Source organism: Hyperolius riggenbachi, chromosome 6 (assembly GCF_040937935.1).
Source record: "Hyperolius riggenbachi isolate aHypRig1 chromosome 6, aHypRig1.pri, whole genome shotgun sequence".
NCBI classification, from domain to species: Eukaryota; Metazoa; Chordata; class Amphibia; order Anura; family Hyperoliidae; genus Hyperolius; species Hyperolius riggenbachi.
The window spans coordinates 245,885,416-245,910,093 of record NC_090651.1 but is presented as its reverse complement, the minus strand read 5'-3'; the positions used below and the strand labels follow the sequence as shown (position 1 = coordinate 245,910,093).

General features: G+C 43.3%; 1 protein-coding gene across 10 annotated transcripts in view; it reads left to right on the top strand.

Moving 5' to 3' along the window:
* Window positions 1-24,678, top strand: part of NADK (NAD kinase) — a 137,574-nt gene that overhangs the window by 56,945 nt on the left and 55,951 nt on the right. For all 10 annotated transcript variants that reach the window (XM_068240635.1, XM_068240634.1, XM_068240640.1 and 7 more), the window contains one exon: window positions 16,662-16,745. In XM_068240635.1, coding sequence (XP_068096736.1) covers window positions 16,662-16,745 — 84 coding nt within the window. The remainder of the gene's footprint in view (window positions 1-16,661; window positions 16,746-24,678) is intronic.

Here is a 24,678-nt window from a genome sequence, read left to right as displayed (position 1 = left end):
CATGGAGTGATTACTGTAGCTGGGGAAAATGAGGCGAGAAGGGTCACTGCACTGCACAGGTATGTGAATCCAGCATGAACGTACCTTTGCTTACTTTAAGGCAATATTTGACATTTATTTTCAGAAGGTTTGGTCATTTTCTTTGAATCTGTTTAAAAATGTCTGCTAACCTGAAGATCCATTGATGACTTACGATTTTGGTTTCAGCTGTCTGATTGATAAGTTGGACATTTAGACTGAATTTTCTCCAAAATGTTCACTTTATATTGTTTTGTGATGCACAAATGATTGTAGAATAGTACAGAATATTCAACCAATTTTCATCTGAGCATATTTTTACTGGTTATTTCGGTAATATACAATCTTTTAAATGACCGATTTATTCAATCTATATTTTCAGATAATTTTACAATAATACTGTTCAGTTACTGCTTTTGAAAATAAATAAAAAAAACCTTGAGAATCCCCTATGAGGAGATCAACTAGTTCAAAACCTGTAAGATTTTTACAACCTACTGCAAGTGACAGCAACAGAGGACAATCTATAGTGCATTTAAAGAGACTGAAGTCTCCTAAAAACGAGGTTTTTACTTTAAAAATGCCGCATCCCCGCCGCTGACAAAGCCATAAATCACCCCAAATTACATGGTGGGGCTCCTTCCGCATAGAGGCAGAGCTTTCAGCTGCAGCTCTGCCTCTACATGCGTCTATCAGCGCGGATCGCTGCCTCTCCCCCGCCCCTCTAAGTCTTCCTTCACTGAGAGGGGCGGGGGAGAGGCGGAGATGCGCACTGATAGACGTGCATGGAGGCAGAGCTTGCGGGGGTAATTAGGGGTGATTTATGGCTTTGTCAGTGGCGGGATGTGGCGTTTTAAGAGGGGCAATTAGGTTAAGGAGGTTTTTAAAGTAAAAACCTCGTTTTTAGGAGACTTCAGAGTCTCTTTAACTCTAGGACAAATGTACACCTTACACGTAGCCATATACATGGATTTTACATTTTACAATTTTTAAAGTACGCCTGTTAAAAATGTTACATACTTACCTCAGTTGGTGGATACTCCAGAGGCTTCCGTGATCCTACATGACCCCTCCGCTGCTGGCTGGGACCCTCTTCATCTCTCTGTATGAGCGTGGCCACGCTGCACAGGTGCCAGTGCATTTGGGCATGCGCAGTAGCATGGAAAAGGAGCGCACAAGTGGCTCCATGCTTTTGCGCAAGTTCTGGCTGTCCATGGGGCTTGCACAGTGCAGCCGAGCTCGTACACAAATCGGAGTGTGGTCATGAGACATTAATGTCAAAGATTTAGTCCAAGCGCATCGCAGGAGGGGGTGTAGGAAGCCCCTTGACCACCTGAGGTTAGTATGTAAACTTTTTTTTCCCCTTATGCTTTAAATTAAGAAACAGCGGTACACTCTATAAAGTGTCATATTTACTACAGTACAAGTTTAGTTGGCATCGTTCCCACTCTTTTCTAAATAAACCTCAAGCGGAGTTTCAGCTCACGTTTTTCTGTTGTCTGTAAATCATGTGATTACATTTCTCTCAAACATTATTTTACACGTAGCATTGTGTGCTATAGCGCTGTCTCCTAGCTGCAGGTGAATAGTGCGCTTCTATACTGTAAGATTTTTTTACATTCTCATACAATAAGGTTGACTTGTGCTGTGATCTGCCTCACTAATAATGAATGCTCTAGTAACTCAATAGATTAATGACAGAACTAGCCTATGAATAATGAATGTCAGGTAACATATTGCACACAGAAGCCACTGATTATTCTGTGAAGGTCCAGCACTCGCTGTAACATTTGGGACATTGCGTAAAGCAGGAATACTATACAAATATGCAATGTCTAATGGATACATTTATAATGCCTTATGCCTCACAGATTGATTATGATCCAGTAATGCAGTTCTAATGCGTTATTCATTTTCAGTCTCAAATCAACTTTATCAAAATGAAAATGTTGCCAAAGATAGATTTTGTCATGCAAAAACAGGTTAAAATTGTTCTTTCGAAGGTTTGTTTTAAAGTAGTATTTTACTACCATAAACAGTATAAATTCGACCAGACTTGTATGCTAATATGGTCAAAATGTATTGAATTTGCAACTTTACAAATTATTTTTTTTTGTACATCTCAATTGAGTATAAAGCAAACAATTTGGAGAAAATTAGATCTAAACTTGCCCAATTGCAGTACTAGTTGATCAGTTGTACAGGGTTGAATTTTTTTTGCATCTGAGCAACTTTCACCTCCCATTCATTTGCCAATAACTTTATCACTACTCATCACAATGAATGGATCTATATCTTGTTTTTTCCGCAACCAATTAGACTTTTTGTGGGTGATACACTTTGCAGAAAATTAATTTATTCTAAATCCATTTTAACAGGAATATTAAGAAAGAAATGGAAAAAAATCATTATTTATCAGCTTTTGGCCAATATAGTTTAAAAAACATACATGCGACCATAATTAAAACCCATGTACTTTATTTGCCAATTTGTCCTGCTTATTACACCATATAAATTATGTCCCTATCACAATGTATGGCGCCGATATTTTCTTTAGAAATAAAGGTGCAATTTTTCAATTTGCGTCCATCACTATTTACAAGCCCATAATTTAAAAAAAATATATTCATATACTCCTTTGACATGCATATTTATAAAGTTCAGACCCTTGGGTAACTATTTATGGTTTTTTTTTATTATTGTACATTTTTTTTTTAATTAAATATTGTATGTGGGTAATTAGTGGTGTGGGAGGTAAACAGTAATTTTTAATGTAAAAAGTGTGCATGTATAATGTAACATGCATGTGGGTGTAGTTTTACTATTTGGCCACAGTCAAATAGTCCTGGGAGCGATCGAGCTCGCTCCCAGGAAGAAGAAAGAAGACCTGGAACTTTTTTGCACGCAGAAAAGCTGCAGTGTCTGGAGAGACGCTGTCTGCTTTTCTCCGGGGGGATGCGATCGGTGAAAGGGATCTATAATCCCTTTCACTGATCGCTGGGTAAACGGCAGGTAGCGGGAGCGCGCACGGGGGGGCCTGCGGGAGCGCGCGCAGCCTAACTGGACGAGAAATCTCGTCCAGTTAGGCTTAAGTGGTTAATTACCCACTTAAAGAGACCCTGTAACAAAAAAAATTCCCCTGGGGGGTACTCACCTCGGTAGGGGGAAGCCTCAGGGTCATAATGAGGCTTCCCCCTCCGCTGTAGATGCAGGCAGTCCAGCGCTGGCTCCCCCGGAGTGTCCCGGAATCCTCCGTCGACAAGGCTGATAAACGCTGATTTATTTACCTTTCCTGGCTCCAGCGGGGGCGCTGTTGTGGCTCTCCGCACGGAGATATATATTTGCAAAAATGGCCGATCTCCGTTGGGTCCGCTTTACTGGGCAGGCGCAGAAGACTTGCGCCTGCACAGTAGAGCGGCCTGACAGCGATCGACTATTTCCACCTATCTCCGAGGCGGAGAGCAGATACTGCGCCTGCGCTGGAGCCCGGGAGGTAAATATTTACAACCCCGCCGTTCCGAGAGGATTTTCGCACCCGCCGTGGGACCAAAGTGGACGGGGGAAGCCTCAATAGGATCCGGAGGCTTCCACCACCGGAGGTGAGTACCCCCCAGGGGAGGTTTTTCTCATTACAGGTTTACTTTAAGGACCACAGCCTTTAAACCCCCCCAGTGACTGGGCTATTTTTTCAAATTAGGGCTCTGCAGCTTTAATGCAGCTTTAATGGCTTGCTGCAGAGCCACACATCCGTGCACACAAATGACCCCCCCCTCTTCTGCCCACCAACAGAGCTTTCTGTTGGTGGGCTCTGATCCGCTGCTGCAGGTTGTCGCTGCGCTGTACTATGTAAATAGACAGCACTGGGAGACTGATGAAGGAGCTGAGCTCCGTCATTCAAGTGGGGATGCGCGCGCGATCCCCAGCAAAACACCACCCCCAGGACTTGATGCGCGGCCCTGGGGGAGACGCCACGTTCATGCCAATCGACGTGACGCGGTCGTAAAAAAGTTAAAAGGTTGCAAGTTATCAAGAAATCTTCAGTACAGTGGAGAATTTTAGAAAGTTTCAAACAAAACAACCGGTTCTGCTGAAAGTTCCAGTCACACCATGCATGTTTGTCTTAGGCCACTTTTACACTATACGCTGAAAAACTGATGTGTTTTAAGAGAAACCGTAACCAAGAATTGAACGTCATCCCAATCAATAGCTGATACCCCCTTCCCCATGAGAAATCTATTCCTTTTCTAAATGGATCATCAGGAGGCTCTGTATGGCTGATTTTGTGGTGAAACCCCTCCCACAAATTGTCAGCGACTCAGCACTGAGGTACTGACATCACACTGTGGGAACCTTGTTGCATTGTGGGAAATAACAGCTGTTTCCAACTGCCAAAAAAGCAAGCAGCATCTCCTTCCAGTGACCAGCAGTAAAAATGTCACCATGTGATAAATGTCATAATGTAAATCAGGGAGTGGAAAGATTTTACAATGGGCAAACACTGACTAAATCATTTATACATAATTATTGTAAAAATGTAGCACTTTTTATTACATTATTTTCACTGGAGTTCCATAGCAATGCATAGTGAAATAGCTTTCAGTTAACGTGTATGGTAGGAACTAAGCCATAGGAAAACATGGACATAACTGTGAAAATCAGTTGTCCTTTCAGTTATAACTGAGAGCAACTAATTGAGTGTAAAAAAAAAGGACAATCAAAGAAAGAGTTGACTATGAGGTTAACAGTATTGACTGGATAGAGTTACAGTACTTATTGAAATATTAAAAATAAAAAATCAGCTAGTACACACATCCAATCTTGATTGGCCAATTTTACCATTTCCATATAGTATGAGAGCTTACCACTCAATCTATTCATAGTATTAAAAAAAAATCTGTCGCCTTTCATACGGCAAGGAAGTGTTACAATTGGGCAATCAAAATTGGATGTTTGTATTCACCTTTATGCTAAATGACCTCATTCAGAGGGCACTTTTGGATTAGCAAATCTACTTATAGCAGCTTGTCTGGTTACCCTGAAATGCTGTTAATTGTTCAGTGATTACACAGTCCCTCCTCCCTTCCCAATTGCTAATTTGCATGATAGGTTAAATTTTCACTCATCACTAATTACCATGTCTCTGAGCAGCTTAATATACACAACAAACCTGTGGCAGGTTTGATGCTTACATTGTGCTTACATTGAGTCATGTCTGCTTTAACACATAACTTGTATAAGTGGTGGTCTTGCGGTCTAGAGAAGGATTGCACTGTGGTCTGATTGGTCATGTGGGCCAGTATAGTGCATTGACTGTTACATCCCATTGTTCTTCCTGTAGAATAAGACTGCTGTGGACCCCTGTATGGCTTGCATCAGTGTATTCAGAGCAGGGCAGGGGTTGCAGACAGGTCTCTTATATAGCCTTTGCTAAAAAAAAAAAAAAAAAAAAAAAAAGGTTTTATAAATCTGCTTAAAGAGACTCTGAAGTCTCATAAAAATCATCTTTTTATTTCAAACATTTCTTTAACATGATAGCCCTAACTAAAACGCTGCATCCCGAGGCTGTAATCTAACTAAATCCCCCCAAACTCCCCGGGGGGCAATCCGGGCAGCGCTTCAGTGAGAGGCAGAGCTTTCAGCTACAGCTCTGCCTCTCCACTCGTCTATCAGCGCCGGATCGCCACCGCCTCCGCCCGCCCCTCTGTCTTCCTTCACTAAGAGGGGCGGGGGAGAGGCGGAGATACGCGCTGATTGACGCGTAAAGAGGCAGAGTTGCGGCTGAAAGCTCAGCCTCCTCCAGCAGCAAAATCCACGACAAAGAAAGTTGTGGATTTTGCGGGGGAAAGGGAGGGGGAGTTAGGGGGGATTTAGTTAATTTCAGCCACGGGGATGCAGCATTTCAGTTAGGGAAATCATGTTAAAGACATTTTTGAAATAAAAAGATTATTTTTATGAGTCTTCAGGGACCACCTTCTGGATTTCAGCAGGGAAATTCTGCTTTAGTGTGGACTGCTAATGTTTATTTGTTCAGTTCAAGTGATCTTAATTTCTGCTACTGACCCATGAAGGCTGCAGCAAACCAGCAGCCTTTTGATTGTACTTTTACCAACTACAGTAGGCTTTTCTTCTTCTTTGTTTCGTTAGCTTTAGAGTCTCTAAAGCTATACATTCAATGGATTTTCATCACCTGGGATGATCTTTTGTTATTGTTTCAAGTGACCGTTTAGGGTTAGTACAGTAATCCCCAACATCGCTGTTAATTTGGGTGCCAGAGGCGCTATAGGCGCCAGTGTAAATAGTTGCTATTAGCAGCAATAAGTGTCGTTTTGTGTGCCGGAGGCCACTTGCTACACAAATTGCGGCTACATATAACGAGAGCATTCCGTGCCCAATGTAACACTTGCATCTATGGCGGCAAGAGGGGGTCTTTTGGGCTAGGCATCAGTTTGGGGTCGTTTAGCATTAGGTATGGGTTGGGGGGGGGGAGGGGGGGAGTTGCTTAGTTAGGCATAGGTTGGAGGATGGTTAGTGTTAGGCACCCATAATGGGAGGATTCCAATGAGAAAGCAGTCAGGTTAGGGGAATTGTAAACTATCAGTAAAAATTACAGTTGTTTTATTATTGTAATTACAAAGCCTAAGGCTACTTGCACACTAAGACGTTGCGTTAGGTGCCACGTTAAGGTTGCATAACGTGCACCTAACGCGACGCCTGGTGCTCTTCTATGTGGACGTCAGAGTGAGCTGCGTTGTGCAGCTCACTCTGGCGTCCGTGATGCCGTGATGCGTAACGTGCGCCTGTAACGTCCCTGTGTGTAAGCAGCCTAATAGTAGGATATCGGTAATTTTACTCATATTGCACTAGCGAATATTTCCAGCGCCCAAATTATCTTGACACCCTTTTTACATGTATGACCCTCTGCTTCAACTCCAAAAGAGATTAGATACTTCTCTAAGCCAATTTCTGGTGGAGTCCCTTCTGCAAGTTGCAGTAGAGGGGGATACTCACTACTTCACTTCTCATCCGACTCCATTCTGAATGGCCACCTCGGCCAAGTGTCATCTGTCGTGTGTACCTAGCTTCCTTTTTAGAGCACAAAAACAGTGTCTTCCTGACTCCTATACAGGGCTATATATATATAAATTGAATGATTTTTTTCCATGCATGGATCAATATCACATCTCCATAACTATGTACCTTTTTCTCAAACAATATTGAGCGTGACTATGCTCTCTATATTAATCACCTATATATAAATAACCAAGCTGCTGGGCTGATATGTTAACAAGGCATTCACATGTTTATTTCATTCAAAAAGTGATAGTGATGAAAAATACATAATAATAAATAGTGATAGCACCCAGATGTGAAGAATTATATGAAATCATCAAATTGACAGATTGTTTCATAAACAGGTCTTCTTTATATATTAATACTGCTCATTAGTTCTGTAGAATGCAAATACAGGTAATAGTTCTCTAGCCAGAGATATTGCACATTCGCTCACGCATTCACCCACTAAAGTACAGTGTGCTGTGCAAATTATGGGGGGGAGAGGGGGGCTTTATACGTCAATTCAGCAGTAACTGCATTAATCCAAAGGACTGTATAACACTCTGCTACTGATCACCCAACAGTTCAACTACTGCCGCCTCCTGGCAAACTTTAGAGTGGTCTCATCCAGCTTTATTTTGCAAGAAGCCTGCGGCGTAGAAGTGCCCGCTGAACTGCCCAATACAGCCGTAAGGTGCTCGCCAGTACATGTGGTGAGGACACAGTTGAGCTACACACACTTGCGCGTTTTGAACCACCCACAGGTTCTTTGTCAGGGTGCCTGAGAAAGAATAATGGTCACTATTACACTGCAAAAATGATCTCATACTGTAAGTAAATGGAGCAGTATTTGCAGCCATCACTTGTTGGGCAGCTGTAGTCTGAATTACACTCTCCTTAGTATGCACTGTGCTGATGCTGAAACATTAGGTGCAGCTTGGCACTAGCATAATTCTTCCAGCAGTAAGAAGCACTATTTGACCTCAGAACACTTCACTAAGCTTGTTAAGAGTCGAAGGTAAAGCTTTATGACTGCGCAGTGCAGACAAGGATTCAGAGCAGGGAAAAAGGCCAAATACTTGAAGCAGGCTTTGCCTTGGATTACAGCATATAGTGCTATTCATACAGCAGATACGGTAGTTACTTTGTATCCCGATGCTAGCAGTCCAGTGTAAGGAATCCACATCTAAAATATAACGTGAAGACTAGGAATGGAATTGGCTTTAGTAATTTTGCTGAGTAACTTGCTTCTCCATTTTTGCCCTCTGTATACAAGAATTACAGTAAAGTTACCTGTAGCTCAGCAACACAGCAACTGTGGAATCTGATCCTTCAGTCTTCATGCATCACTAAGCTTTCCTGTACTTGCGTCTGAGGTCATTCCTTGCCTCTAATGGTTGATTGTCCACAAAACTCTATAAAAGATTATGAAGAGAAAAATGTTCTCTGTCAGTGGATCTCCACATTAGGGTTATATATATATATATATATATATATATATATATATATATATATATATATATATATATATATATATATATATATATATATATATATATATATATATATATATATATATTGACTATTTAAAACTATTGACTTGGTACTTGCATATTATACCATCTACTGAATTTGACTGACCCTTTTTAAAAGATGTTACTCCTTTAGAAACCTATCGAGGTGAGATTTAAAAATGACCATAATATACAGCTCTGTGTCTTCTAAGCTGCCAGGATCAGTGGGTGGTAGGGTTAATAACTCGCCTGCTCACCCGTAAATCATTAGCATTGTGAAGCTCCTCCCCCCTTTGGCAAAACAGCTGTTGCAGTATTTATTTTTTTAAAGTGTTTCGAATCTCTTTGGCTACCTCAACCTGCGTTGCCACGGCGCTCCCCAGCTCAGCAGCCACGTCCTAATTGGTGGCTGCCGAGTTGGGGCGGGTGTGGGCAACTGCGAGACCCCATTAATCACAGCCGCGCTGTCGACACGCAGCATGTCACAGCAGGCTGTGTTTACCTCTCTAATGCCAGTCTCGCCGCTCCCCGCCTCCTGCATCGCTCCGGTCCCCGCCCACGTCCCTTCCCTCGCCGCTGATTGGAGGGAAGGGACGCGGGCGGGGACCGGAGCGAAGCAGGAGGCGGGGGAGAGCGGAGACTGACACTAGAGAGGTAAACATGGCCCGCACAGCGCGGCTTTGATTAATGGGGTCTGGCTGAGCGCAGGGGGGGGCTTAGGGGGAATCTGACTAGCAACAAAGGCTGGGCTCTATAGGCAGACCCAGCCTCTGTATGGGGATTACGTTCTCAGAACCCCACCTCGGGTTCTCTTTAAAAGGAAATAAAATAATTCCTGAGAAAAAAAAACCCAATGAAAGTCTAGTTTCTACCCAAAAACCCTGATGTATATATTTCTAAGGTGTGGTAAGCGGTGATAAAGTTATTGCTGATTAAGTAGGGGAATAGCTAAAATGTCGAAACTGTTTAGGTAATTAAACAAGAGGGGATCTAATTAACATGTATAAATACATCAGAGGGCAATATAATAGCTTGGCGGATGAGCTTTTTGTCCCTAGGCATTCTCAAAGGACTAGAGGACATGATCTGTGCATGGAGGAAAAACGTTTTAGCCATTTATTTAGGAAAGGGTTCTTTACAGTAAGAGTGATTAAAGGGAACCTTAACTGAACGGGGGTAAAGAGTTTTACTTACCTGGGGCTATTACCAGCCCCCTGCAGCAGTCCTGTGCCCTCGGCGCCGCTCTGGAATCCTCTGGTCCCCCACTGTCACTTAGTTTCGTTTTTGACGACTCACCAGTCGCCGGCCGCCATGCGTATTATTGGACGCATTCACCAATGCAATTAGCGCTATTGCGGACCGCAACGCCTACAAAAATACGCGTTGTCGCATATCTACGCATGCGGAATGCTGCAACGCGTATTTTTGTACGCGTTGCGGTCCGCAATAGCGCTAATTGCATTGGTGAATGCGTCCAATAATACGCATGCCGGCCGGCGACTGGTGAGTCGTCAAAAACGAAACTAAGTGACAGCGGGGGACCAGAGGATTCCAGAGCGGCGCCGAGGGCACAGGACTGCTGCAGGGGGCTGGTAATAGCCCCAGGTAAGTGTAACTCTTTACCCCCCGTTCAGTTAAGGTTCCCTTTAAGATGTGGAATGCATTGCCACAGGAAGTCGTTATGGCAAACTCTATACCTGCATTTAAAGAGACACTGAAGCGAAAAAAAATATATGATATAATGAATTGGTTGTGTACTATGAATAATTACTAGAAGATTAGCAGCAAACAAAATATTCTCATATTTTTATTTTCAGGTATATAGTGTGTTTTCTAACATTGCATCATTCTATAATATGTGCAGATTACACAACACTCAGCATTCAAAATGAGTCTTTCAGAGCAGTCTGTGAACTAATGACCTCTCCTCTGCCAGATAAAAAGAAAACTGTTCACTTACAGTTGAGATAATAAAAGTCAAAAGACAGCCCTCTCCACGACTGAAAGTCGTAGAGATTAATGGCTTTTTTGCATAGAGATAACAGGAGTTTCTTAACTCTTCCTGTACTGGAAACAATTACACTGATGTATCTGATCTTAATGTTTTATTTCTTAGCTGTGCTATACATACAAATCATATTATCGTATTTTTTTTTCGCTCCAGTGTCTCTTTAAAGGGGGCTTAGCTTGGCTATGTAACTTGGCATATGGACGAGCTCAGCTCGTCCATGACCGCTGCGCTGGATTGCTCTGGCCCTGGTGGGCTGATTTTAATAATTTTTTTTTTTGCTAGCTGTGTGTTTATACCGATCGCCACCGTTCGCTGCCGATGCGCCGCTACTCGCCGCGCCAGGCAGCGCTAAGGGGTGGATCGGGACTCCCTCCGACGCCATGACGTCGACGACGTCATACCGATCGTTGCCAGGAGAAGCCAAACAGGAAATCCTGCTCTGATCGCTGGAGGCGATCGGAAGTTGGGGGGGATGCCGCTGCACAGCGGCTGTCATGTAGCTAGCGCTATGATTTAAAAAAAAAAAAAAAATCAAAAAAATGTGCTGCGCCGCCGCCCTTGGTTAAGGGGAAGACAGGCAGGGATGCGAAGTGTTTAATCGTGATTTTGAAAGGTGACAGTATTGTGTGTACAAGGCTTTAATGTTTGGACATTGTTTACATACAATGTTCTCTTTTTTTTTTTTTTTTACTTTTTTTTTACTTTTTTAAGTGTTTACTTGTGAAGTACATAATTGCACATACATATTTACTCAATATTCCTGGTCTTGTGTTCCTCTTTTTCTATCTGTTGCTATTGCTGCTAAGGTCTCAGTGTTAGTCATACATCTGGACATGGTTAATGATAATGTTGGCTTATGTTTTGAAGTAAGCATGACTCTGCAAGTCCCAGTGCCACTCCTACTCTGCCATTGTTGTTTCTGGCCTGCTATAACGTTTATCGGCTCTGAGGAGGACTACGCATTTGTCATTCTTGTTTTTTCTTTTTTTTTTAGTTTATGGCAACTTGAGCGAACACACACACACTCACACACACACACACACACACACACACACACACTCACTCACTCACTCACTCACTCTCATTCTCTCTCACACACACACACACACACACACACACACACACACACACACACACACACACACACACACACACACACACACACACACACACACACACACACACTCACTCTCATTCACACACACACTCACTCTCATTCACACACACACACACACACACACACACACACACACACACACACACACACACACACACACACACACACACACACACACACACACACACACATACACATACACATATACACACACACTCTCATACACACACACACACACTCTCTCACACACACACACACACACACACACACACACACACACACACACACACACACACACACACACACACACACACACACACACACACATACACATACACATACACATACACATACACATACACATACACACACACACACACTCTCATACACACACACACACACACTCTCTCATACACACACACACACACACACACACACACACACACACACACACACACTCTCATACACACACACACACTCTCATACACACACACACACTCATTCTCACACACACACACACACACATACACATACACACACACACACACACATACACACACACACACATACACACACACACACACTCTCATACACACACACACACACTCATTCTCACACACACACACACACACACACACACACACACACACACACACACACACACACACACACACACACACACACACACACACACACTCTCATTCTCTCACACACACACACACACACACACACACACACACACACTCTCATTCTCTCTCACAGGGCTGTGGAGTCGGAGTCGGGCAATTTTGGGTGCCTGGAGTCGGAGTCGGGAAAAAATGCACCGACTCCTAATGAATTTGTAACTGTAATTAAAATAGAAAATATGATAAAATGTTCTATTTCTCAGATAATAGTCATTACAAATAATGCATATATACAGTATATATACAGTAATAGCTGTGCTTAGTCCACAAAAATGAAATAAACCAATCAAAATTAGTTACTTGTGCTGCTTCAATAAAGCAGTCCCCGTATTTTTAAGGTCAGATATACATATCTGATTGTCACTGTATATATGATGTGTACACAGGAATCTCTTATATATACTAAATAACATCTATGCTGTAAGAATAAAGCCTGATGTGTAGCTGTGTCACTAATAGAGATGGTCAATGAGATGGAAATAATTCTGCACTGATGCTGATTTATGTAAATGTATGCACTCCCTTTGCTGATGAAATCAAATAATTTGATATGTTGTTAAAATTTGGTTTGGTGACTACAAATTAAAGGGTACCTGAGATGGATGAAAAGAAAAGTTTTATACATACCTGGGGCTTCCTCCAGCCCCCTTCAGGCTAATCAGTCCCTTGCTGTCCTCCACCACCCAGATCTTCTGCTATGAGTCCTGGTAATTCAGCCAGTCAGTGCTGTCCGGCCGCATGCCGCTCCCACAGCCAGGAACATTCTGCACCTGCGCAATAGTGCTGCACAGGTGTAGTATGCTCCTGGCGGCGGAGTGTGTGCATGCGCACTACGCCCGACAGGCTCAAGTACCTGGACTCATAGCAGAAGATCGAGGTGGTGGAGGAGGACAACGAGGGACTGATTATCCTGAAGGCGGCTGGAGGAAGCCCCAGGTATGTATAAAACTTTAATTTCATCTGTCTCAGGTTTACTTTGTTACACAGTAGTACTATACTCTACATATGCACTCCCCACAGAGCTGCAGGGAATCCACTGAGAATGCTGTGCACATTGAACACAGAGGTGTTGTCTGTCACCCATAAACCTTGCTCAGATTGTGCATGAAGAATGTGTAATAGAGAAAGAATCTCCTCATTCCCCTGCAGAGTACCTGCATCATTCTTAGATGTACCCACACTTACATTGCCTAGGGCCTGATAGATGTTCTTTGTTCCGGTTTGTACCTTTTACAAGTACTCTTACCAAGGACTAATTTTAGTCTAAAGGGAATAAATATAGTAGTCTACATATCCTTCTCACTTCAGTTGTCTTGTAAAATTCCTAAGCGTTGGCAGTTAAGAGACGAATTTGATGTTACATACTTTTAATCAACAAAATTGTAATATGCAAATTAGAGGAGTCGGAGTCGAGGAGTCGGAGTCGGAGTCGGTGGAATCCTAAACTGAGGAGTCGGAGTCGGTGGATTTTTGGACCGACTCCACAGCCCTGCTCTCTCACTCACACACACACACACTCACTCTCATTCTCTCTCACACACACACACACACACACACTCTCATTCTCTCTCTCTCACACACACACACACACACACACACACACACACACACACACACACACACACACACACACACACACACACTCTCTCTCATTCACACACACACACACACACACACACACACACACACTCATTCTCACACACTCATTCTCACACACTCATTCTCACACACTCATTCTCACACACTCATTCTCACACACACACACACACACACACACACACACACACACACACACACACACACACACACACACACACACACACACACACACACACACACACACACACACACACACACACACACACACCTTGATTACATCTCTTTTCTAATCCTTTGTAGCATATGTTTCCATATGACCTTCTTTTTTTAACTAATGTTGGGTAAATTACTTTTAAAGTACCCGGCCAGAAGCTCCTGCACCATTCACTTCCTGTAGTGTAGTAGACTGCCAGAACTACAAGCTGTGATTTTGGAAAGCCCTGTCTGCACCATGCCCCTTTTGAAGTTTGAATGGAAAAATCATGCCAAGGTACTAGAACAGTCTAAACAAAGGCAGGGCTCTTAACACCTTTAGAGCTGCTGCAGATCACATGACTACATTATTTATATAGTGTTTTTATTGGCCAAATCCTGGTTTAACCCATAGGTCAACTTTTTGATGCTCTGTATGCTAATCGATCAAACTATGAATTTCAAACTTAACATAGAGTTGTTTGTTCTTAGGAATTATTCCCATTATTTGTGGTTTACATAGTCTGTAGTCATGCTCAGGAAAAGAGTGACTTTGTCTACAAATAAAGCAAAATCTTGTCTGTGACGAAGTGTGATCAGTTCTGGCCTATGTATAGTAACATCTCCTTTGCAGCTTGTTTCCAGCATGCCTGCTGTGAACCAGTTTCTGTTTTTTCTTTTTTTGTTATGTAAAATGTATTGCTCCGTTCTCACTATTATGATGGGAGGTTGTTCCTGTGCTTATTCTGACCAAGTGACCTCAGACCACTCAGCGAGAGCCTTCAGTCAGCAGTCTTTAAAGGGAACCAGAGACGAAGCAATCTCATGTATTTTACCATATATATCAGTGGGAACAATAGAGAAATAACCTACCTTGCTTTCTGTTTCATTCTGCACTGCACAGCTTGCTTCTAATCAGCCCTGATAAAATCCCCGACTGAGCATTCAGTCTGGCTTTGCTCAGGAATATTTATAGCTCAGTCTGTGTTCTCTCATGTCTTTTCAAGTCCAAGCCTGCCCCCTGCTGGCTCTGCTCAGAAATCATTATAGCTGAGTCATTGTAGCAAAGACAGACTGAATGCTCAGTCGGGGATTTAATCAGGTCTGTAAGAAACAAGCTGTGCAGTGCAGAATGAAACAGAAAGCATGGTAGGTGTTTTCTCTAATGTTCCCACTGATCTATATGGTAAAATACATGAGAGTGCTTCGTCTCTGGTTCACTTTAATGAATGTGAGTAATCCCCGTACAGCAGAGAGATTTTTCAACAATATGACTGCAGTCCTTATTGGGTGGATTGCAAGTCCTCCCTTATTGGGTGGAGTGCAAGTCCTCATGCCAGTTGAACAAATTGGTGCCCATACATCAGGCGATGTTTAGGCAAACTGAAAATGACTGAGTACTCTCGGTTTGAATCTGATCAGAGAGAGATCTGTTGCCTTTCCATACACCACAGACCGATTTCCGATAGATTTCAGCTTGAAATCTATAATAAAAGGCCTAGTGACTCCTCCTCCAACCCATGTAAAGTTGATAAAGGAATGGTCCCAATCAGTGTGTGTTTAAGTCATTTTTAGAAAAAAAAATGGTCAAGAAAGGCTTTAGTTTTTAAAGAGAATCTGTATTGTTAAAATCACACAAAAGTAAACATACCAGTGCGTTAGGGGACATCTCCTATTACCCTCTGTCACAATTTCGCCGCTCCCCGCCGCATTAAAAGTGGTTAAAAACAGTTTTAAAAAGTTTGTTTATAAACAAACAAAATGGCCACCAAAACAGGAAGTAGGTTGATGTGCAGTATGTCCACACATAGAAAATACATCCATACACAAGCAGGCTGTATACAGCCTTCCTTTTGAATCTCAAGAGATCATTTGTGTGTTTCTTTCCCCCTGCATCTCTCATGCATTGAAGTTTCAGGCTGCTATTTTCTTCCTGCAAACAGCTTTGCCCTTGTCTAATTCCTCACTATGTGAAAGCCCAGCCAGCTCAGAGGACGATTTATCCAGCTTGTAAAAGATAAGAGAGAAGAGAGAAGCTGCTCTAATCTAAATAACACACAGGCAGTGTGCATATAGGGGCCTGGAAGGGGGAGTTCATAGCAGAACCACAACACTGAAGAACTTGGCAGCCTTCCAGACACAGGCTGACAAGTCTGACAAGAGAGAGATAAGTTGATTTATTACAGAGACTGTGATAGTACAAAGTGCTGCAGTAAGCCAGAACACATTAGAATAGCTTTTGGAACTTGTAGGATGATAAAAAACAGGATGCAATTTTTGTTACGGAGTCTCTTTAATCAACTTTCATTTCATGTGTGTGTTGTATCCACACTCTAATTAATTTAGTGAATAATTATCGTATATAGTGAAAGACTACCTTATAATGCTTGGTCAGCACTAATTCTCAAATATACAGATGTGGAGTTCAACAATTTTGTACGGAATTGACTATATCCCCCTTTTTTCTGCAGGAGGACGAGATCCATGCATGGACCATGCCCAGTAACCACATTCGGACCAAAAGCCTGTATGCTGCAGAATCCGAAGGCAATCATGTGAGTACAAGTACTTTAGAATTGATATTATGAATTATATTTGCTTTGCAGTACCTAGGGGATGTGGGATTGTTTTGGGGTCAGCAGGAGAACTTTATAATGGCAGCACCCCCGTTTCTGCCCACCATCGCTTTAGCGATCTAACGGGAACCCCTTGTAAAAGCTTTTCTAAAATCTTTTACCTGGGATTCCCATTGGTCTATTGAACTGTCCAATGAGAATCCTTTGAGTTGAGGAGTTTAATGGCTAGAATTCAGAGTTGCTTTCTGGGGTTTCCTGTTACTTCAACATAACACTGAAAAGTGATCCCCAGAACAAGCAAACTTTGAATTTGCCGTCTTTTTTCATCCATCCTCTGATCTTGGGTAATGAGAATCCAAGGAAGATTCAGTGGTCAGAAGAAAGGGCTAATGAGGAACCCCGCTGGGAGATTCAAAGAAGCTTATATCGGGGCTCACTTTAATCAGTAATGTAGTGGTATGGTATGTTGTCAATGGTTCTTCATTGAAGATTGCAAGAAGAATTCCAGAGAATGACCACTTTATATTTGATTGATAGGGAAGATTATAGCAGGGGGCATAAGAAATGTGTTCTTTTATGGAAACGCAGAATGTTATGCAGGCCTCATAACCTAAAATCCATATCTGGCTTTGCCAATAGCATTTTTCTGCATTCCATTATCAGTATTACATCAATCAGGATCAGGACCTGCATTCCACAGTGTTCCAATTTATTGATCAAAAATCGATTGAGGGGGTCCCAATATTTATTTTTATGTTCAACATTTTCATTATATCTAAAATGTACGAATATTGAACAGTGTATGCCAGGATTACTGCACCATCATACTTTAAAGTGGTTTACATTATTTTATTTGAATGTCTTGTAAGCATGACTTGCAAGTTAGTAACATGTAATAGTTGCAAAGTCATACATGTACTGTTGAATCGAGCATGTAGTCAGTAGACACAGAAGCTCATGTTTAGTAACCTGACTCTGAAATCTTTGTCAGTGAAAGACCATGTCTGCTCTTTCAGTACCTGTTGGTATGGCACTTGCGAGCTTTCTCATTGCATAGCTGGTAACTGGATGGTAAGTGAAGCACAATGACGTTTACAGTAGAGTAAGCTAGTGATTCACCTCATACTAGGATTTTATACAGTACTATTGACGCATTGCAACTAGCTTTACCGGACAAACACAGGATCATAACACTGCCCATACAGGGCCTAAAACAGCAAGTGGTATAACTGATTCAAGCCTCACAAAAACTATGTATAATGTTGAAAAATTATCTACCTAATAAAACGCAAGTGTCTCTGCGTGTCATGTCCCTGTGTGTGTGTGTCTTTGTTGTGCGCATGTGCAGGGAGGGACGCAGATACTCTGAGGAGAGCTGGGAGAATGATGAGGATGGCGGCCAGGAGGGGTGTGTGTGTGTGTGTGTGTGTGTGTGTGTGTGTGTGTGTGTGTGTGTGTGTGTGTGTGTGTGTGTGTGTGTGTGTGTGTGTGTGTGTGTGTGTGTGTGTGTGTGTGTGTGTGTGTGTGTGTGTGTGTGTGTGTGTGTGTGTGTGTGTGTGTGTGTGTGTGTGTGTGTGTCTTTGTTGTGCGCATGTGCAGGGAGGGACGCAGAGACTCTGAGGAGAGCTGGGAGAATGATGAGGATGGCGGCCAGGAGGGGCAGGTGTGTGTGTGTGTGTGTCTTTGTTGTGCGCATGTGCAGGCAGGGACGCAGAGACTCTAAGGAGAGCTGGGAGAATGAGGATGGCGGCCAGGAGGGGCAGGTGTGCGTGCGTGCGCGCGCGGCATGAGAGGTGGGCGTGTGCGCTCACGTGAGCGGGCGCGGGGCGGTTGAACGTTGACAGACCTAGCCTGTTTTTAAACGGGTTAAGGTCACTAGTATAAGTATAGTAGGGATAATCATTGTCTGAAAACATTTGGGAACATAGATTGTTCCCCTTTCCGTACAAGCAAATGTTTTCCTCTAACAATTATCAAGGCACTTAAAGAGAAACTGTTACCCAGGATTGAACTTCATCCCAATCAGTAGCTGATACCCCCTTTCCCACAAGTAACCTTTACCTCTTCTCAAACAGATCATCAGGGGGCTCTGTATGGCTGAAATTGTGGTGAAACCCCTCCCGTAGTGTGATGTCAGCACCTAAGTACTGACATCACACTGTGGGAGCCTTGTTGAATTGTGGGAAATAACAGCTGTTTCCAACTGCCATAAAAGCAGCATCTCCTGCCACAGACATCACCTGCCAGCAGTAAAGATGTTGCCATGTGATAAATTTCAGAATGTAAATCCGGGAGAGGAAAGATTTTACAATGCGCAAACACTGACTAAATCATTTATAAATTATGATTGTAAAAATTAAGCACTTTTTTTCATTACATTATTTTCACTGCAGTTCCTCTTTAAAGTAAACTTGTAGTGAAAATTAATCGATGACATAAATAATTGTATCTATAATCCTAAGCCTAGATCAGACTTTTCTAAAATCCCACAGTCTTATTTTGTACTTAAAGGGGCACTATGGTGAAAAACCGTAAAACTTTAAAATATGTGCAAACATATACAAATCAGAAGTACATTTTTTTCCAGAGTAAAATGAGCCATAAATTACTTTTCTCCTATGTTGCTGTCACTTACAGTAGGTAATAGAAATCTGACAGAAGCGACACGTTTTGGACTAGTCCATCTCGTCATAGGGGATTCTCAGGGATTTATTTATTTTCAAAAGCACTTAGTGAATGGCAGTAGCTCTGTCCAACTGCCAAAAAACTGTGTAGCGAGCAGGGAAACTGGCCAGCATTATTGTTTAAATCCTTTTTAGGGAATATCTGTATAACGAATTAAAGCCTTGCTGAGAATCCCCTATGAAGAGATGGACTAGTCCAAAACCTGTCACTTCTGTCGGATTTCTACTAGCTACTGTAAGTGACAGCAACATGGGAGGAAAGTAATTTATTGCTCACTTTACTCTGGAAAAAACATACTTCTTATTTGTTTGTTTGCACATATTTTAAATTTTACAATTTTTCGCCGTAGAGCCTCTTTAAAGATAATGGTTTAGCTCTGGCTAGTTGCTGTGTAATGCAGCTGAATGGCAGCATTTGACCACACTTTTGAATGGTTGACACACAGTGTGGTTACTGTGCAACAAATTACTGCAGTTGTAGCATCTTGCAGGCGGGTATTGCCTTCTCAGATCTGTATAAAAGGGACAGGCGCTGAGCACTTGAAGCTGTCTGCAAGCCTTTGCCAAATCCATGGGAGCAGCTAACAAGCACTGGACCCACCACTCTCAACTGCTTGTGTGAAAGAAGCCTTAAAGGGGAACTGAAGAGAGAGGTATATGGAGGCTGTCATGTTTATTTCCTTTTAATCAATACCAGTTGCCTGGCAGCCCTGCTGGTCTATTTCTCTGCAGTAGTATCTGATTAAAACCAGAAACAAGCATGCAGCTAGTCTTGTCAGATCAGACTTATAAGTCTGAACCACTGAAACACCTGATCTGCTGCATGCTTGTTCAGGGGCTATGGCTAATAGTATTAGAGGCAGAGGATCAGCAGGGCTGCCAGGCAACTGGTATTGATTAAAAGGAAATAAACATGACAGCCTCCATATACCTCTCTCTTCAGTTCCCCTTTAAAGAGAACCCGAGGTGTGTTTAAAGAATGTTATCTGCATACAGAGGCTGGATCTGCCTATACAGCCCAGCCTCTGTTGCTATCCCAACCCCCCCTAAGGTCCCCCTGCACTCTGCAATCCCTCATAAATCACAGCCGTGCTCTGAGGCTGTGTTTACATCTGTAGTGTCAGTCTCAGCTGCTCCCCCGCCTCCTGCATAGCTCCGGTCCCTGCCCCGTCCCTTCCCTCCAATCAGCAGGGAGGGAAGGGATGCAGGCGTGACTGGAGTTCTGCAGGAGGCGGGGAGAGCAGCAGACTGACACTATAGAGATAAACACAGCCCGCTCTGACAAGCTGTTTGTCAGAAGCGTGGCTGTGATTTATGAGGGATTGCAGAGTGCAGGGGGACCTTAGGGGGGTTTGGGATAGCAACAGAGGCTGGGCTGTATAGGCAGATCCAGCCTCTGTATGTAGATAACATTCTTCAAACCCACCTCGGGTTCTCTTTAAGGCAGCCATACACTGGTCGATTGCCACCAGATCGACCAACAGATAGATCCTTCTCTGATCGAATCTGATCAGAGAGGGATCTAATGGCTGCCCATACACTGAACACAGATTTTGAATCGATTTCAGCATGAAATCTATTCACAACCAGTGGAAGTGCCGCTTGCTCGCCGCCCCAGCTCCCCTAGCCAGCCGCAATACATTACCTGTCCGCCGACTCCATTCCCTGGGTCCCTGCAGTCTCACTTCTTCCAGTGTACTTCATCTTGCCTTCACTTCCTTTTACTTGTAATTAGTGATGGCCTGAACCGTTCGCCTGGCGAACCTTTCTGGGCCTCTTACTACTTCCGGGACGCAATGAGCCGGAGTAGTACGCCTGCGCTGCCCGGCGGAGCGCGTCCTAGATCGCGCTCCCGTTGCCGGGCACTTCCTGCGCATGTGCGTGACGTCATGAGCAACGGGAGCGCGATCTAGGACGCGCTCCGCCGGGTAGCGCAGGCGTACTACTCCGGGTCATTGCGACCCGGAAGTAGTAAGAGGCCCAGAGTAGCAGAGCGGTTCGCCGGCGAACGGTTCGGGAACCGTTCGCTACATCTCTACTTGTAATAGTAGCACCTGCATGGAAATGGATGAGAGCACAGGTTATGTACAACAGAATGAATTGGCTGAGTGCAGAGGGCTTTTTCTGATTCAGGACTCCTCGGTGTGTCTTTTTCTCTAGAAAGGGGTGTTTTCTTACCTTGTGGATAGGTCAGGTTGGGTTCTTGCCACAGTCCAGTTCCAGCATCATTGACCTGGAACAGCCATTGCATCTGCCAGGAGCTAATCGCATAAAATGAGCTTTGAACAAACCAGGAGGATGGTTTAATGAAACACTAGTGAATCACGCAGCTATAAATAGATTTTGTGTACAGAGTTTTTATGATCTTTGTAGTCCTGTCCTTATTGGTTTACACATATCCATTTCCCTCTTGTTCATCACATATAGAGATCTGTCAGGCAGGATCAGCATGTGTCCAGCTTATGTGATAATCACCTCCCTTCATCGCACAACTTAATCTGAGCCCGTGCACAGGAACGTGGCCCTGTCCAGCTTCTCTAAAATGGTCATGTTACCTGTTCAAACACTGAGGTTATAACCTGAAGCTTTATAGCTGCAACCCATGCAAAATATTTTCCCGGGTGTGTGTAGGCACTCAGTTCTAAGGTTTGATTTTGTCTATAGAGCCTCCGTGATTAGCTGATGCCAGATGAGCAAAGTACGTGTTCAGTGGTCCAACCACTATCCACTTTACAACAGACTGTCTGTGCTGCCATCTTCTCAGGAAGATTCAGACTGTGCCTGACCTCTGATGAGGCTTTACATATTAGCATAATACTACCTGAAAGAAACTTTTATTGTAAAATTAAAATACTCAACAGTATTTATAAAACATCAGTTTGTAGCATGGGCATCCACAGAAAATTTTCCAGGGGAGGGCAAAAATGAGGGGGGCTGGAGTTATGAGGCGCGCACAGCTTTAAATGGGCGTGGCCATGAACCACGATGTGGGTGTGGTCACAGATGGAGCCAAATTTACATGAACTTAGCAATGGTGGGACATTAGACTAGGGCTATGGTAGGGATTAGATTGTGAGTGCCCCCCAGTTTAGGTAGTGACAGGGAAACTTAAGCCATGCCCCCGTGTGGCATTAAGCCACACCCCAGATTTTGTAGGAGGGTGCCAGTGGGTGGGAGAGGGTGCCAGTGGGTAGGAGGAGGGTGCCAGTGTGTGGGGAGGACAGCAAAAAGGCAGAGAGAGACTGCAGAGAGAGACAGCTGAGAGGGAGAGTGACAGCTGAGAGGCAGAGAGAGAGAGACGGACAGCAGAGAGAGAGAGAGAGAGAGAGAGAGAGAGAGACAGACAGACAGACAGACACAGACAGACAGCAGAAAGGCAGAGATAGAGAGAGCAGAAAGGCAGAGAAAGAGACACTGGCTGGGGGAGGCAGCAGCTGGCTAGGGGGGGGTGGATGCCCCATTTTGCCCAACATGCGGACACCTATGGTTTGTAGCCAGTTAAAACTACCGTCAAAATCATGTTTCTGTTAGAACTTCTTTCCATCATAGAGGAAAGCCTTTTTCTTCAGGTCCTCCTAAATATGTTGCTCCCTACTGGATATATATAGACATGCGTGTTAAGAGATTTGTATTATAATGGGTGTGATTTGCTATGGAGAACATTGGGGAACATTAAATGCTAGAAACTATATTTTTCTTTTTAAAGGACATCTGAAGTCATAGCAATATGGAGACTGTCATGTTTATTTCCTTTTAAACCATGCACATTGCATGTTTGTCCTGCTGTTCCTCTGCCTTTAATTCTTTTAGCCATATACCCTGAACAAGCATGTGAATCAGAGGTCTCTGACAAAAATCTGTCGAGTTTAGCTGCATGCTTGTTTTAGGTGTGTGATTCATACACTACTACAGCCAAAGAGATTGGCATGGCTGCCAGGCAACTGGTGTTAGTTAAAAGGACATAAATATGGCAGCCACTATATCCCTTGCACTTAAGTTGTCTTTTGAAACGCATTAGGCTCCCTGCACACTGCAAATCCATTTTGCGATTCTGATTTTCAATTCCGATTTTTCCCTGAATGCTATCAACAGAAAAACGGAGGAAAAAACGCAGCATGCAGTAATGATTAAAAATCGGAATCTGATGTAAAAAACGATTAAAAATTGGAATCGCATGCAGTGTGCAGGGAGCCTAACAGCCATAGACATTACAATGTAAACTAATGATAGTAGCCTTTGTATTCCTGTCAGCTCCAGGTATCCCTCAACATGGAACTCCAGGGAGACACCTAATTGCACAGATGAAATGCAGTATATGTATTTAATTATGTGAATAGCTCTTTGTAGTGTAAAAATGTCAGTGCCATTAAAAGTATAAGGAAACAAATGAATAGATAAAGGCAAATTATCCCTCCAGATTCAGGTAGCCCATCACAGCACGTTCAGTTCTTTGCCCTCCACTTTATCACTTGTGCAGTCCAGCATTAGGATGTGGGCAAAGCCTCTTCCAGTCTGCAGGATGGACAGGGCACGTTAGTAGATGATTGACCGTTTTATGCACCCACTTTACCTGTCCTGTAAGGGCCTGAGCCCACTAACGCCGAAGCATGGCTTTTTGGTGCCTGCTTCATGCAGCATGGCGCTGTAGCTTGGCGCGGCTATAGCAGTAATGCAATAGTCTGCGCCCCACGCACGGATAATTTGGGGATACAACGATTGCCGGAGCAGGAATTACTTCTCCCTCTAAGTTGTGATGACTCGGAGGAGGAATAATATTTATCACCCCCCAAAAGGCAACAGGGTGAGCTGTCATTTGGCTCACCCTGCAGAAAAAAGAAAAAAAAAGCCCAGTCGCCGAAAACCAGTGTACGCACTAACGCAGTTGTGTCCGCTTTTCAGTTACACATCAATGTTACAGATGCTGAAAAGCAGACAGAAGCAGACACAACTGCGTTAGTGGGCTCAGGCCTTCTTAAAGGACAACTGAAGAGAAAGGGATATGGAGGCTGCCATATTTATTTCCTTTTAAGCAATACCAGTTTCCTGGCTGTCCTGCTGATCATTTGCTTCTAATACTTTTAGCCATAGACCCTGAACAAGCATGCAGCAGTTCAGGTGTTTCTGACATTATTGTCAGATCTGACAAGATTAGCTGGATGCTTGTTTCTGGTGTGATTCAGTCCCTACTACAGCCAAATAGATCATCAGGGCTGCCAGGCAACTGGTAT